Genomic DNA, 16290 nt, shown 5'->3' with positions numbered 1-16290 from the left:
AGTAGCCCAGTGAATAGGGGACAGACTCCGAACAGCAGTCTCAGAATGTTTTCATGCGGATTCAGAAAGAGCAAAAATAAGTGTTCACAAAAAGCTTTGCATCTTTAGCAGCTCCCTGAAGAGCGCTAAAGACTCAACACTCATTTGTGAGCACAGATTAAACTAACTCAGGCTTCTTCTGAGTACTCTGTGGCTCAATCTGGACATTTTACACCAGGTTATTTTTATAGGGCAACAGTACAGGACTGAGCAGAGACGGGGCTGAATTATTGGCCTCCGCTTTATTTTTATTCTTGGCAGAGATAATCTGCAGCAGTGTGGCTCGGCACGTCAAGTCTGGCACCTGCTTACAATAAATCCATAATGATGTTGAAAAGTTAACCGTCGATGTTCATTTTTATTCTAAATGAATATTAGAATTATTTCTGTTGTAGATTTGGATTTCTCTATACCGTAAATGCGAGAAACAAGGTTTTTCAAACAAACAGTGGGTATTTACCTTGGAATCCACTGTTTCTTCTTTTGAGATTTCATCCCGAACACAAAGCAGCCCACACAGTGGAGCAGACACCCAGCATTATCATCCGGTAATATCTGCATGCCAGCTGAGATGGTCAAAATAAGGCGCCCTGCATATGTGCTTGGTTAGTACACTACTCTTGGGTCTTAAAAAGCTAAAAGTTCTGATGTCAAATCCTGACAGAAGCTGAAACGAAAAGCAGACCCTCCTAGCCTGATCTTAATCTCCCTTTCTGCCCAGCAGAGAATGAGGGTGCAGTTTGATAGTCTGCTTAAGCCAGCCCCCAGGACTGGAGCACTCTGGATAAGGCTGGAGGCTCACTGGCAGGAAGAATGCAGGCCCAGTACTGGAACGGCAGAGGATGCTGCAGCTGCAGCATGACGAGCACTGACGCAGGCGTGTGGGGACCAGGACTGCAGCGGCAAGGGGCACTGCAGGTCAGAGCTGAGCTGCACCGGCAGGGCCGCGCTGGGGAAAGAAGTGAGCAGCATGCACAGTATCTGCCGATTGTATGCCCAGGTCACATTCATACTGATTTCCCACCTGAATCTCCAATATATAAAATATTAGTTACGTTAGAACTTGGCTGTGTTATTAAATCTGTGGAAATGAACACATGACGCGTGGGCCAGAGATGAGGGCTCTTGGGACGCTGCACTGGATCCCACTGCAGAGCGAATGCTTGTCACTGTAGTGCTGCCATGCAATGATGGTCACAAACACTGCATACAAAAGCATACGGCTCTGTAGGAACACTCCATCCATGCCACTCAGCTGTAGTTACTGAGCTACGGGAAGTCTGATAAAGGCTCTCCCAGCATTAGAATCACACGGCTCCCAAAGCTTTGATTCCCCAACAACCTCTCTGAGAGTTAAAGTGTATTGTCCTGGAGTTTTAGGGTTTAAATTGCAATCAATCATGGGATCAGAATGGCCCTTTTCAATCTCTTTCCCAGCATCAGGGAATCCTCGGCACTTATAGACACGGACACACACGAGACGTAGCCAGCTGTAGCGGGACATGCATGCCAAGCTGTGGAAGAGAGTCTTCCAGCAGAGGCACCTGGCCCCTTGGCAGACACTGTGCGCAGCTGTGTTAATGGCTCGAGAGCTGCTTCTGAGCCTGCCATGAGGATAAATTGCTGATGGTGGTTGGCCTCACTGCTCTTAAATCTTGGGTGACATTTTCTTGTGACTCACCTTTGGTCCTGGGCAAATGGGCTCTGGGCACTATTATCTGACTGCAAATATCTCCATGTGCAGATGCTTGCAAGAACTACACCCACAACTGTAAATCTCAAAGCCTTTTTCTTGGCAATTTGGTGTTTAATAATGATGAGTAATGATTTTTCTAATGGGAACCAGCCAGCATTCATCTCTCACTCGTCGCTTGCTTTTTAAACCAAGGTCTGTTTACACTAAGAAGTTTCTGACAAATAAGGTTGTCTGACTTATTGGGGAGTGTGGTGTTCTGAGGTGCAATTCATGCCAGTGAGAGGTTGTGTCACTACTTATCCTCTAATCCTGGTGCCTTAAAACATTCAGCTGGTGTAGCTCCCTGTCTGGATGCTCCCAGCCAGCATCCAAACGTACACTAGGCATCTGCGTTTTGAGCAGCTCGGACTCCAGCAGCTTGCTTGTTACACCTCAGCCACACACTGGTCTCCACCCTCTTTGGTTACTCCCAGCCAAGTGACCCCAACACCTTCCCAAAGTCCCAAGTTTTCCCCAAACCGTCTGCCCTGAAAAGTCCTGGAACAATCGGAGGAGTAATCATGTCCATTGCTCCTTTAAAGAGAAGGAAGCTTGTTGTTTTAACTGGAGATAATCACCATGTCAAAGCAAACACAGTACGGGGTTGATTTAGAATAAAAATAAAAGATGTTTGTTTAATCAAAAAGAGGTTTTAGGGGAGCTCAGGTATAAGGGATAAAGATAGAAATGATTACAAGCAACTAAAATTGAGAAACACTTTCTAGTGACCAAGACTTTACAAAACTATATCTTGGTTTAAGGTAAGATTCTTACCACACTTCCTTGCATGAAGATGGCTGACCCCTCCCTTTGTCAAAATCCCCCACAAATCCAAAGGGCTTGGTTCCTTTGCCGTATTAGGTGAGAGATCACTCGGGTTCTTTGCCTATCTCTTTCATGGTTCACTGAACTTTTGAAACGTATCTTTCTCAAAAACCGGTGTCCCTGCTGTAGAAAAGAGGCCATGGAGTCTGATGGAGAAGGTTCCATGCTGGTTTCTTCCCCTCTGGGGTTTTCTACAATGCCAACTGATCTGTCCCTGTAGCTGCTGATATGCCAATGAACGGCCATCTGTCTGTGATTGCCATTGCACCTGGATAGAGGTGCTGGCCTTTCCTCTGTCTGGAAAAAGCCTGTTTACCCAGTCTCTAGACTTGGCTGGTTCAAACATATTTTAGTCCCATATTTCCTTCACATTTGCAGTCCTTTGGGCATTTACCATATATACACCACAAGGAACAGTAATGATCCGTGTGTTATTGGCTTGCTAATGATAATCTGTACCTAGTAGGTGTCGTGGGAGTTAAGTCATAAGTGAATTGGGGGTACACTGAACTGGTCAGGCCAGCTGAAACTCTCTACCTGATACAGTGAGCCCCTCGCCCTCTGGCATTGGGATGCTCTCACGTTCACAGGGATTACATCACTAACTAGGAATCCAGCCAGAGAGTGAAATAAGAGGCAGCTTTAGTTAAAGGGACATTTGTCAAGGTGGATGGGCCCAAAATTTACTCCTTTTACTCCAGAAAACACACCCAAGGTCGTAAAAACACACACTCAACAGAAAAAAAAAGGTAACACCACCACCACCACCTGCAGTTACGAGGCTGAAGCATTCTTCAAATCTTAGCTCTCTGGTTGGTTGGCTCAGACCAACGGGTTTCATGAAGATGGTAGGTGTGTAGCACAGATCTTCACTCTTCCTACCTGCTTCAAGGTCTCTGAGCCTACAGGGCAGGCTGGTGTCTAGCACATACAATTCCCATCAATTTCAACCTCCCTGCCTTGCTCACCCGAACAATACCACGATGAGGAAGGGTTGGTGCTTTATCTACGCATGCAGTGCATTTCCAAGAAACAATCAGGGACAGGACCTAAGTTTGCTGTCTGGTCCTCCAGCCCAGCCTCTGGGTTTTAAGCCTGATACAGCCCCTGGTTTCAGAAGCGAAGAAATTTCTCAATTATAGTGGGGTGGATATTTTGAAAGAAAAAAACATTTTTTAGTGGGAGGGGTGAAAAGAGGGTAAAATCTGGGGCCAGCCAACACTGTCAGTTTCTCTTTAAATGCAGTGTATATATAACAAAAAAATATTTGAACAACAGATGAGGAAAGTGAGCATTTTACATATCTATATTTACAAGAGTCACTGCATATGTTTCATTCATGTTCAGACAGATCTGCTCAATAGCTTCCCCACAGTAGGTTCCTCACTGGTATCCTATGTATTGCAAATGATAAATGCACAATACAGCATAACCAGACTGTAATTCTGTCATTGAGTCATGCCCCGTGAGCGTAGTCCTCAGTTCTGCTGGAATCACACGCTTCTTACCCTCTCTGTAGCAGGACTGGCAATGATGGAAGTCTCTTCCCTACACCTTTTCATTACAGCGTGAAATAGTCAGAAGAATAATTTACACTGTTTCAGGAGGGGGACTCCCGACAAAGCAACATTCTCCAGGCCAGTTGGAATCTGGAAAAATACACTTACTCAGCCTAGCCACCATGACTCCAATAACAATTATAAAATGTCCAATAAAACTTGCATGTAATGTCAATTCAAATCTTGAAAAACAGAATTAAGTGGTATATCAACATTAAACTTTATGGCTTCCTTTGCAGAGCAGAAGTATTGTCAATAAAAGTCAGCCAGAATGAAGGAAAGGAGCAGTAAATATTAAATAAACAGGTTTTTGTTGAAATGCTATAAAGACTCCAGGGCTGCTTATTACACTGAGACCCTTTTTCCCTTGCAGACGCCCCTTGTGATAGAAATAGGCCAGTAATTGCAAACTATCAATAAAGTGCCAACTGAACGGCAGGTAGATGGCCGCACTTACATTATGTCATTACCAGCCTTTATTGTACGTACCTTTCTTTTTCAGATCCCAGTGGCTCCCCCTTTTAAATTGTGGAGCATGCAAATGGTTGCATTGCCCATTAGGGGGTCATCTGAGAAGTTGCTAGCCCATTTTCTGGCTCTGTCAGGAAGGCTGAATTTAGAATGGTTGTCTCCAAGTTTGGTTCTGGCTCTAGAGTGGGCAGCATTCATTTTCTTTGCTACGATGCTCAGTTTTACATGTAGGAGGACGCTAAATATACAGTAAGTCAGAGCCAGCAAAGGAATAATGCAGAGATATTTGTGCATCTTTTTTGGTTCATGGGGGATGGCTGGGAGGAGGGATTTGAATGACAAAATGGTTTTTTCCTCAAAGCAGTGCAAAACATTGAAATCTTGGCAGCAAAACTTCAAAACCAGACAAAATTTACTTGGTTTAGGGTTTTGTTATAAATGCAAAACTCAGTTCAGGTTTGAATGTGGGCCCGTAATTGAATGAACTTGTGGTTTTGCAGCAAATCCAAGCACAGGGCTCACCACTCTGCATATCGTTCCAGTCCAAAGCTGGGGGCAGGCCAGCTGTTACAACTGAATAAATGCATGCATCCCAACTGAACATGATCACACACCCCTGCAACATGCAGCTGCTACTCCAGCTCCTATCAACTGCCCAGTGGTGAATTTGAACAAGCCACTCTAGCACTAATGATTGAATATCAATACTTAGGAGAACTGACACAAGAGATTTCTAGCACAATCCATTACATAAGAAGAGCTGGTTTTCTATCAGCACTCTGTATCAAGAGCTATTCGTAAACTTTTAGTGTTTAACCACAATAGGAAAATGGACCGTACTTATTTGAAAATTTTGTCTTTTCAAGCAATAAGGTCCATAGATCTATTACATTTTTTCCTTGGACTGTAATTTAGGAAGAGCTGAGTAGAATGGCACCTACGCACCAAAGCACTGGCACGGATTTCTCAGCAAGCACTATACTGCAGGTACTGCAGGTACTGAAGTAATAGGCACTCTAGAAATGCCATCACTATGCAGACTGATTCTGAAATTATTATTTCTAGCACTCTGAAGAACACACTGCAGCAGCCACAGAATATCGTATTTAACCACATAACTCTGGCTGATGCTACCGTTACACACGAAGGTTAAAAACAAGAGAAGGAATTCCGAAGAGTTGCCTAGAGTTGCTATATATCTGCACAATACATGTGACAGGCTATCACTCAAATAATAATCAACACCTGGATACAAGGCATGAGAGATAGCTAACCATCTTTTCATCCTCCTAGAGTTATCAGCATCGTCATCTTTATAGCAACCATGCTTCAACAGGCATATTGACTAGTTCTGTATGAGGGTACTGCTGAGTATACAGTGCAGAGTGAAATCTAACTGGCCACTAAGTTCTTACAGTCAAAGACTCCGATGTGGATAGGATTTATTTTTTAAAGTGGAATCTTGGATTGTTCCAATATAGAGCCAATCAAATGGTAAACAAATCAATTTCTAACCCACAATACCACGTCCCAGTCTTGGCTCCCATTTGCAGGTGACTGTAGCCTAGAAGAGAGACTTCATAAAGCACCAAATGGCATCAGAAATGTAATAATCCTAGCACCACAAGGTGCGTAAAGAGAGCAAACAGGCCACACGTGCTGTGGTACCTAGATGTGACAGAATGTGATTGGGAAGGAAGGATCTTTCATCATTCTCTTGCTTTCATGTCAGTCTTTCAAAATCCAATCAGCATTTTTGTGGTTTGCCCAGATAGTTTATAAGTTGTTCTCCAGTTTATATATCACATGTATTTGCAAAAGCACCATCAATACAGTATATGAGCTGCTCATCGCTGAAGAGACATTGAACAGAGAGTATTAAACAAAACCTGAAAGTTACACCTGAGAGTCAGAATGGCTGGTGTTTAATTAAAAAGCATTTGAGGGAAAAGATTCAGATGTGAATGAGTAAAGGAACAATCTATGATTTTCAGTTATTTGGAATTTTTCATGGATTGTCTTATTACATTGAACATTTTTATTTTCAAATAAAGTGCTCAAACTTGATATTACAGAAAAATGAAACAAATATTTTGAATGATGACGAACAGGCTAAATTTTTCCATTAACATTTGTTAATATGCTTCGAAGAATAGAAAATTTTGAAAAAAAAGTTAAATGTTTTCATAAAAAAATCTGTTTTTGATAAATAGCAAAATTTCATTCAACTCTACCACCAATTGGAGTCATGGCCTAGTCAGCATCTCATTTTAATCCTTTTGCCAGTCTTGTCCTCTCTGCCCATAAAATTGCTAATCGGTACAAGTGTGATGTAGATAAATCTGTAGGGCAGGGATTGGCAACCTTTGGCACATGACCCATCAGGGAAATCCGCTGGCAGGCCAGGATGGTTTGTTTACCTGCCACGTCTGCAGGTTCGGCCAAACGCAGCTCCCTCGGCCTGTGCCACTTCCCGCAGCCCCCACTGGCCTGGATCAGCAAACCGCAGCCAGTGGGAGCTGTGAGTGGCCGAACGTTCAGACACTGCAGGTAAACAGACCGTCCTGGCCAGCCAGCGGATTTCCCTGACGGGCCGCATGCCAAAGGTTAAGTATCAGACGGGTAGCCGTGTTAGTCTGGATCTGTAAAAGCAGCAAAGAATCCTGTGGCACCTTATAGACTAACAGACGTTTTGGAGCATGAGCTTTCGTGGGTGAATACCCACTTCTTCAGATGCATGTGGTGGAAATATCCAGGGGCAGGTATATATATGCTAGCAAGCAAGCTAGAGATAACAAGGTCAGTTCAATCAGGGAGGATGAGGCCCTGTTCTAGCAGTTGAGGTGTGAAAACCAAGAGAGGAGAAACTGGTTCTGTAGTTGGCAAGCCATTCACAGTCTTTGTTCAATCCTGAGCTGATGGTGTCAAATTTGCAGATGAACTGAAGCTCAGCAGTTTCTCTTTGAAGTCTGGTCCTGAAGTTTTTTTGCTGCAGGATGGCCACCTTAAGGTCTGCTATAGTGTGGCCAGGGAGGTTGAAGTGCTCTCCTACAGGTTTTTGTATATTGCCATTCCTAATGTCTGATTTGTGTCCACTTATTCTTTTCCGTAGAGACTGTCCAGTTTGGCCGATGTATATAGCAGAGGGGCATTGCTGGCATATGATGGCGTATATTACATTATTCACCTGCACATCCACCAATGTAATATACGCCATCATATGCCAGCAATGCCCCTCTGCTATGTACATCGGCCAAACTGGACAGTCTCTACGGAAAAGGATAAATGGACACAAATCAGACATTAGGAATGGCAATATACAAAAACCTGTAGGAGAGCACTTCAACCTCCCTGGCCACACTATAGCAGACCTTAAGGTGGCCATCCTGCAGCAAAAAAACTTCAGGACCAGACTTCAAAGAGAAACTGCTGAGCTTCAGTTCATCTGCAAATTTGACACCATCAGCTCAGGATTGAACAAAGACTGTGAATGGCTTGCCAACTACAGAACCAGTTTCTCCTCCCTTGGTTTTCACACCTCAACTGCTAGAACAGGGCCTCATCCTCCCTGATTGAACTGACCTCGTTATCTCTAGCTTGCTTGCTAGCATATATATACCTGCCCCTGGATATTTCCACCACATGCATCTGAAGAAGTGGGTATTCACCCACGAAAGCTCATGCTCCAAAAAGTCTGTTAGTCTATAAGGTGCCACAGGATTCTTTGCTGCTTATGCCAAAGGTTGCCGATCCCTGCTGTAGTGAATGCACTAACATCAGACACTGCCAGCAGCTCATCAAAGAGTTGTCAGCCAATGATTCTGAATAACCATCAACCTGGGCTGGATTCAAACTAGTAACTTAACATGAATCATCCAATTCCCCTGCCATTTTTGTTCGTATAGTTCCCTAGATCTTGTACAGTCATGCAGCAACGCATATATACATAGGGGGAGGCTTCCAAAGTCTTTCAAATGGCCCCAGCAACCACTCACTCAGCCATGATGCTAGTAAGGCAAAAGCAGGAAAGCCTCACCTGGAAGAGAATCTGTAAAATGCCGTGAATGATGCACATGCGACGTCCCATGAAGATAAAAAACGGCACCACCAGCTCGATGAAGTGATTGCATAACGTCTCAAACTGGTGGAACCACCACGGTGACCGGTGCATGTAATAGGCTAGTGGGTTGGGTACTGGCTGGGTCTGGAAGAGTAAAGAAGAGGTGTCATGTGGCAATGAGTCCCCTCCACATCTACCACCATTACTAAGAGCTGGTTAAACATACTTTGGTGAAACTTTATATCGGAAAACGACCTCTCCCCCACCCCACCCCCCAAAATGAAAAATTTTGAAGACCATTTCCCTTTCAGTCCAAATTCTGCATTTTCTTGTTGTAAAACCAAAAACTGGGGAGGGAAAAAAAATCAAAACAAGTGGTAAGTATCATAAAAGAGGTGATACAGCCAGAGGAACAAAGAGAAAGGTCATGGAACCCAGGAAGTCTCAGAAACAGGAAGAGAAAGGAACTCAGCTCTTCTGATTCAAAGAGGCGGGCTCTATTTCAACAGTGTTTACAATCTAACTAAATGCTTCCAAAGGCGGGGTGTCAGTTTAAGATGCTAGTTTTTGCACCAAATTATTCATATAGCAATCTGATCTTTTTCTTCGACACCGAGGAGTTTTCTATCCAGTGCAATAAACCTGCTTATCCTACCACCCAGGCTAAAACGAACTCATGTCTGTTAATAACCGCCTCCGATACAAATGCTACACTTTAAAAAAAGGGGGAAAAAAGGAAAAGAAAGAAAAGGAGTTAACAATTCACCTTGATGTATCTAACAAAAGCTCAAATTTATTAGCATTGTTTTAAAATCCTGACAGCAAACAATAGCTGAAAATCACTGTTTTAATTGAAGGAGACACAACACATCTTTAAATTATTTGTAGCAAAATCAAAAATACAAACAATCCAGGGGAAATGTTGTACTGTACATGGCAATGGAGTCTGCGCCAACTGCCAAATCCCACAACCATTGTAATTCCCTATTAGCAAAGCTGGAATTAATAAAGCTCTTGCTTTATCTGGGTTTGAGGCTGTTGTAACCCCCCCAGGACAAGAGACCGCATCCTTCCTTCCTTCGACACCAGGACAGGATGGAGCAATCGGAGGGGTCAAGGAACACTGCCAAGTCCAGTACAACACGGGGGCAGAGGTCATGGTGTTCATACATCCTGGTTCAGCAAGATGATCGGTTTGCAATGCCATTGGGGGCCCTTCAACCCCCTCCCCCCCACTTGGGAGCTGTTTTAAATTAATCTGGATGTTTGATTCTTCACAAGCAATCCCCAGTACTTTAGAGAGATTCATCAAGGGTTTTTTCCATCTTGCCTCCAAAACTGCTAGACAGTACATTTCCCTTTAGAAAGGACAGACCTGAGAGAGAGGGAGAGACAGAGACAGAGGAGACATTAAATCAAAACCAAACTGGATGAAGTGTTAATTTTACAGGGTATAATTTTATCCAGCCAAACCGGGGAATGGACAAATGGGTCGAAGGCCTGCAAATAATAACCCGAAATTAAAAGCAACAAAGGTAGGTAAAGGTGGCATATACCTTCATCCCTAGGGTGACCGGACAGGAAATGTGAAAAACTGGGATAGGGGTGGGAGTAATAGGAGCCTATATAAGAAAAAGACCCAAAATTCGGGACTGTCCCTATAAAATCAGGACATCTGGTCACCCTACTCATCCCTCTCCCTTCCTGCTAAATGGGTCTTGTCATTTTATCTTGCTGTTGGCATGCTGTGAAGATGTGCACAGACCTCTTCACTTGCTGTACTGGCTCACTTTCTGCAAGGACCAGAAGTGTAAATGCTGAGATCCTTGAGAAAGGCAGCCAGCGTGGGGCGCATCAAACTCAGGCATTGAGAAACTTGTTCTCAAGGGATTGCGACCACAGAGGTTCTGTGCATCCTCTTCTGTGCAGAGAAGTAACCTAGTCTCTGAAGCTCCCCCTTCTGTAGGGGAAGGAAAAGCACGTGAGAGAAGAGTCTCATGCAAAACCACACCCATCTGAGAGCTTGTCTACAATACAGCGCGTTTGCTGGTCTCGTTCTGCCAGCACAGCCACATTGGCTCTCTGAACGACATTAGCTACGCCAACGAAAGCACTCTGCTCTTGGTACAGTTGTGCCTACTCTGAGTTTTTCACACTCCCAGCTGATACAGCTAAGCTTGCAAAACTTTGTCATGTAGACCCAGCCTGAGTCACAGCTTACAGCAGTGGTTCTCAGCCAGGGCTACGCGTACCCTTGGGGACACCAAGAGATCTTCCAGGGGGTACATCAACTCATCTAGATATCTGCTGAGTTTTACAACAGGATGCATAAAAAGCACTAGCGAAGTCAGTACAAACTAAAGTTTCACATAGACAACGACTTGTTTATACTGCTCTATAGACTATACACTGAAATGCAAGTGCAATATTTATAGTCCCACTGATTTATTTTATAATTATATGATAATAATGAGAACGTTGGCAATTGTTCAGTAACAGTGTGCTGGGACATTTCTGTATTTTTATGTATGATTTTGTAAGCAAGTCATTTTTAACTTAGGGCTACGCAAGAAAAATCAGACTCCTGAAAGGGGTACAGTAGTCCAGAAAGGTTGAGAGCCACCGGCTTAGGGAGACATTTATACATCTGTTCGGGGACAGCCCAGACTCCAGGGATTGATTTCCTGATATTTAGCCCAACTCCTGATCACACTAAGTGCTCAGCGGCCATTTTCATTATCAATAATCCTCATCCCAAAGTAGAAACAAGAGAAAAAGAGAACAGATGCAACTTAGCAATTTGTCATGGAGTCAGTAACGCAGCTCATGTTAGTACAGTACTTTTTCTTTCCTGTTTTCAATATCTACACACAGATGTTGGTAGATGAGAGGCTGTGCAAGAGGCGAGATGAGTCAAATAAGTCCCCGACCCAAGGGACTTACATTCTAATGCACCAGCAGCAGCACCACAAAGAATACATGGCTCCTTGGAGGATTTGTTGATGGAGGGAAAGAAGTGTTTTTGATGGGAAACGGTTTTAGGCATATGGAGCCTATCAAGATATTATCAATAATGTAATCTTCCTCTCCAACACTGTAGTCACCTCTCGAAACCATAAATCTTGTGTAACTAAAACACGGTAAGTAATAGGAAAGTGTGTGTGTGTGTGTGTGTGTGTGTGTGTGTGTGTGTGTGTGTGTGTGTGTGTGAAAGAGAGAGAGAGAGAGAGAGATTAGTTAAAAGCTAGGTGAGGAGAAGAAAGGGGCAAAAGAAGAGAAAAGCCCAGAGGAGCGCATTGTGTGTGTGTGTTCCTTTGGAATGCATTCCATATGGTCGTGGAAAAGGGTGTAGTGCTATGCAGCTTTCCCAGTGAGAAACAAGTGTTTACTCAGGAAAGGGTGTTGAGGCAAAAGTCGCGTTCCAGAGCAAGTCAGAGTCAGAGCAACCCGAAACACAGGCACCTGCGTCGCCGGGAAATTTCTCTCTGTTTTCCTTGTGTGTTCAAGTCAACAGCTGCCAACTGGAGCTTGGGGTGGCTTTCCCCTCTGCCTCCTTCACCTCCCGCCAACCATTCCACCTGTGGAATACCCACGGGTATAGTTGAGGTTGGGGGAAGGTACATGGAGCATATGCTGGCATTTAAGAGGAAAACCTGCAGAACTGCGTAATTCTGGCATGCTGAGTGCTTTTCTAGCACAATTGTTTCCTATGAAAACATCTCTGCTGTGTCATGAAGAGGCGTCAGTGTCAAAACCATGGGAAGAGGGAAACATTCCATCATCTTTTTAAAGGGGGTTTAGTCCGGGGCTGTTGTTAAACCTTCAGCTCAACTTCTTTGCTGATTCATAACCTCATGCATCCTAGAAAGCTTCCAAGAAGAAGTTCTACTGAGAGAATTGAGCAAGAGATAGCGATTGTGATCCACTTCAGTGTCTGAAGCAGCCCTGTATGAACTGAATTAACCAGCTGCAAGACAAACTCATAACTCAAATGGAGAGGAAACCTTGGCTAAGCAGTCTTAGGATAAGCTGCAATGTTGGATGATCCCACAAAATGGTTTTACTTTTTAAATATAAAACTGTTTGCAACAGCATGGTTGCATGTGTCAACCCACCACACACAATAAACCTACAGCCCTGCCCTGCACCTCCACCAGTAAGAAAAAACATCACACATGTGTTTTGAAATAAGATTGGGGAGAATTAATTCCATAATTCATCGGACAGATTTGTGACGTGTGATTCTCAAGCGATATTTGGTGGGGGCTGCTCACTGTGATAAATAAATTCTAAGTTCCAGCTAATGCACTTTTTCTGGCTTGTATCTACCAGGGTTGGCAACAGATTCTAAAAATATGCACAATAAACTGTTTATTCTCCCTAAGGGGTCTAGAGTTTAATTATGTTTTTAGTGAGAACCATTAAAGTGCTAAGTACCTAAAAACTCCTAATTTACTAAACTCTATGCCATCAAAACCCAACACAAGGTTATTGATACACCAGAGTAAATGCTCTTCTCTGGGACTGTAAACACACATGGCCTTCCCGCGCCCCCCCTTTCCTCATTGGTACAGTATTACATAAACTCTGATCACGTATTTAATCCCACTGTTCGATATTCCTTCTCAGAGTAGGGAAAACTCAAAGCTCTTCTGCATATACTACAGTATTGTGTGTATGAAAACAAGTCCCACACTGTCCTCCAATAGTCCACTGCTAAAAGTGTGCTATGTATATGGAGTGAGTCTCCCATGTTAGCAACTGTGGTGCATTTATGTGCAAAGTCAAAAAGCATAAGGGAGAGGACGAGCCCAAGGATTAGTAATGACGTGGAAACTAGAAATATGTCAAGGGAATTTTTCCATATTCTTCAGGGAATTCTCACCACCCACCCCAAATAAATCTGCAAAATTTCTGCAGAATCTGTATCTCTGTGTTGCTTTCTTGGCTGGTCGCCTTACATTTTAATAGTAGATGCTGCTATAAAACCCACTGAGGGTCATTCAAAAACATTCATGAGCTTGTTATAAACTGACGGCAATAAGAGGGCTAGAAAACCCAGCATTTTACCCTAATTTTTAAAAGACAGTAACAGACATCTCGCTTTCCAAATAATCAAAAGAATGTTTCCCTACATGCATTGCTTAAACTTGTTGTCTAAACAACATCGTTTCCACGGATCATACTGCAGGTATGTCTCAGGTGCATCAGATATGCATATTTGCTGGGATGTTTCTGCTATGATGATCATCATTGAGAAGATTAACGAGGATGACATTTAAATGACTCTAATTTGGGTTTAAAGCGAATAGCCCAAGAGCAGACAAAGTAAAATTTGTAAAGTGACTAAGAGACTTAGAAGCCTAAGTCCCATTTTCAAAAAAGTGACTTGGACGCAGGAGTGAAGTTTAATCAGCCTTAGGGTCCCATGTGTCCATGTCATTTTTAAAAATGGGCCAGACACCTTCAAAGATTCCACATATTTCGAGGCCAAAGCCTGCTGAAGTCAATGGAAAACGTCCCCACTGAGTTCAGTGGGCTTTGGATCAGGTCTATGGTACTTTTGTTTCAGACTTTGCGCACTCACAACTGCAACAGTTATATTATCACAAGTTTCCTTCCAAAAATCAACCCACAGCTGCTATTGCTGTTCCTTATCAGCTCCAGAGCCATAACACTTTACATAAATCCATCAGTTCCTGTATGAAAGAAGAAACCAGCAAAGGCCAAGATCACTCATGTCATCAGGCAGAATTCAAATGACCTTAACGCAGAATAAGAACTAGAAGCGGCAGAATAGGGAAGCTGTGGGAGAAAGGTTCTGTTTTATCTTCTCAGCGCTAACAGATGTGAAGATTCCTTCTACAATGCCTTGGCAGGACTTTGAAAATGTAAAAAGCAATGTATATGCCAAGCATTTATTATGAATTTTAGATATAACAACTTGTTTTTCTGTTGAAATAACACAGACACACACATCTTTCAGACCTGGGTGAGTTAATACCCGCAGAAAATTTTGACTGATTGAAAGGAAATCAGAGAAGAGCAACAAACGTGAATAAAGGTCTGGAGGGACCTACTGATGAGTAAAGATGAAAGGAAATAGGATTAGCTTGGCCAATTGTTGGACTACTGGATACAACAATAACTGTGTACACACACCTGAACGGTCTAAACATCACAAAGATAGAGGAATTGTTTAAAGGGACATGAAGAGGAGCAATGATATCAAACTAGGGAATGGTGAAACTCGCGCTGAGAATCAGAGGAAAATGTCCTTAGGAGAAAGATCTAACCAGACCATGGAATATCCTAGGGAAAGCAGAAATGAGCCCCAGAAAAAGCCCAGGATTTAAGCTTCCCTGAACTTTGGACCTGAACTTTGTGACTTGTACTTATCTCCAAATGGAAGTGCTAGAGTTTTCCATCATATTGGACAAAACAATAGAGACTCTACTACAGGGCATGATCCTGATTTGAGCATGGGACTGGATTAGGTGATCCACTAGGTCTTCTCTGTCAATTCTATAGCAGCACAGAGCCTTCCCCTTGTGCAATAGCAATTAGAATGCCAAGTCCCCACATATGAGGAGCCGAGGGTTCTCAGATCTGCACAGAAGGGACAATGGGTTGGAAGGGAGAAGTCATGGAGGGGTTGGTGGAAGTGTTAGAAGGCTGGTATCCTTACTGGGCAGAGTTCAGGTCATGGTATGCTCTCTGTGATGTAGAGTAGATGTGCTCACGAGGAGGTGTATGTCTGCAGGGAGGCGCAGAGCTTAGGTAGCTTACCTGTTCATTCACTGGTTTTTGAGGTTTTGTGTCAGGTAGGTTACATGTGCAGCAACCTTACCTGATGCACAACTTGGTGGTTTTATGTGAACATAAACATGTGGACTGGGATTTTCTGAAGAAATTCAGTGGGAATTGAGGTTCCTGTCTTTTAGGGTCTTTTGAAAATTCCAGCCATCACTTTCTCAGAGATAGATAGATAGATAGATAGATAGATAGATAGATAGATAGATAGATAGAGGGGGTGTGTGCGGATAGATAGATAGGGTGTGTGGGAATAGATAGATAAATAGAGGGGGTGAATGGGGATAGATAAATAGAGGGGGTGAATGGGGATAGATAGATAGAGGGGGTGAATGGGGATAGATAGATAGATAGATAGAAGGGGTGGATGGGGATAGATAGATAGACAGATAGAAGGGGTGGATGGGGATAGATAGACAGACAGACAGAGGGGGTGTGTGGAGATAGACAGACAGACAGACAGAGGGGGTGTGTGGAGATAGACAGACAGACAGGGTGTGTGGAGACAGACAGACAGACAGACAGATAGATAGATAAGATAGAGGGATGGATGGGGATAGATAGATAGATTGAGGGGGTGGATGGGGATAGATAGATAGATAGATAGATAGATAGATAGATAGATAGATAGATAGATAGATAGATAGATAGATAGATTGAGGGGGTGGATGGGGATAGATAGATAGATAGATAGATAATGTAACAGCAAACTTAAATAAATAAATAGCTCCTCTGAAAACGTCCAATTATTAACATCAGCCCAATAAAAATAAAATCATAACCAAAAT

General features: G+C 43.2%; 1 protein-coding gene across 6 annotated transcripts in view; it reads right to left on the bottom strand.

The window, feature by feature from the left end:
- The window catches only part of LMF1 (lipase maturation factor 1), a 330506-nt gene that overhangs the window by 84956 nt on the left and 229260 nt on the right, over positions 1 to 16290 (bottom strand). For 5 of the 6 annotated variants that reach the window (XR_004002415.1, XM_030578585.1, XM_030578583.1 and 2 more), the window contains one exon: positions 8666 to 8833. The exons of the other annotated variant lie outside the window; for it this stretch is intronic. Coding sequence is in view for 4 of the 5 variants with exons in the window: in XM_030578585.1 (XP_030434445.1) it covers positions 8666 to 8833 (168 nt within the window). In the remaining variant the exon portion in view is untranslated. The remainder of the gene's footprint in view (positions 1 to 8665; positions 8834 to 16290) is intronic. 6 annotated transcript variants of the gene reach the window in all.

Source organism: Gopherus evgoodei, chromosome 10, assembly GCF_007399415.2.
Source record: "Gopherus evgoodei ecotype Sinaloan lineage chromosome 10, rGopEvg1_v1.p, whole genome shotgun sequence".
Lineage (NCBI taxonomy): Eukaryota > Metazoa > Chordata > Testudines > Testudinidae > Gopherus > Gopherus evgoodei.
Note: the sequence above shows the minus strand (reverse complement) of the source record. Positions and strands in the feature narration are given on the sequence as shown.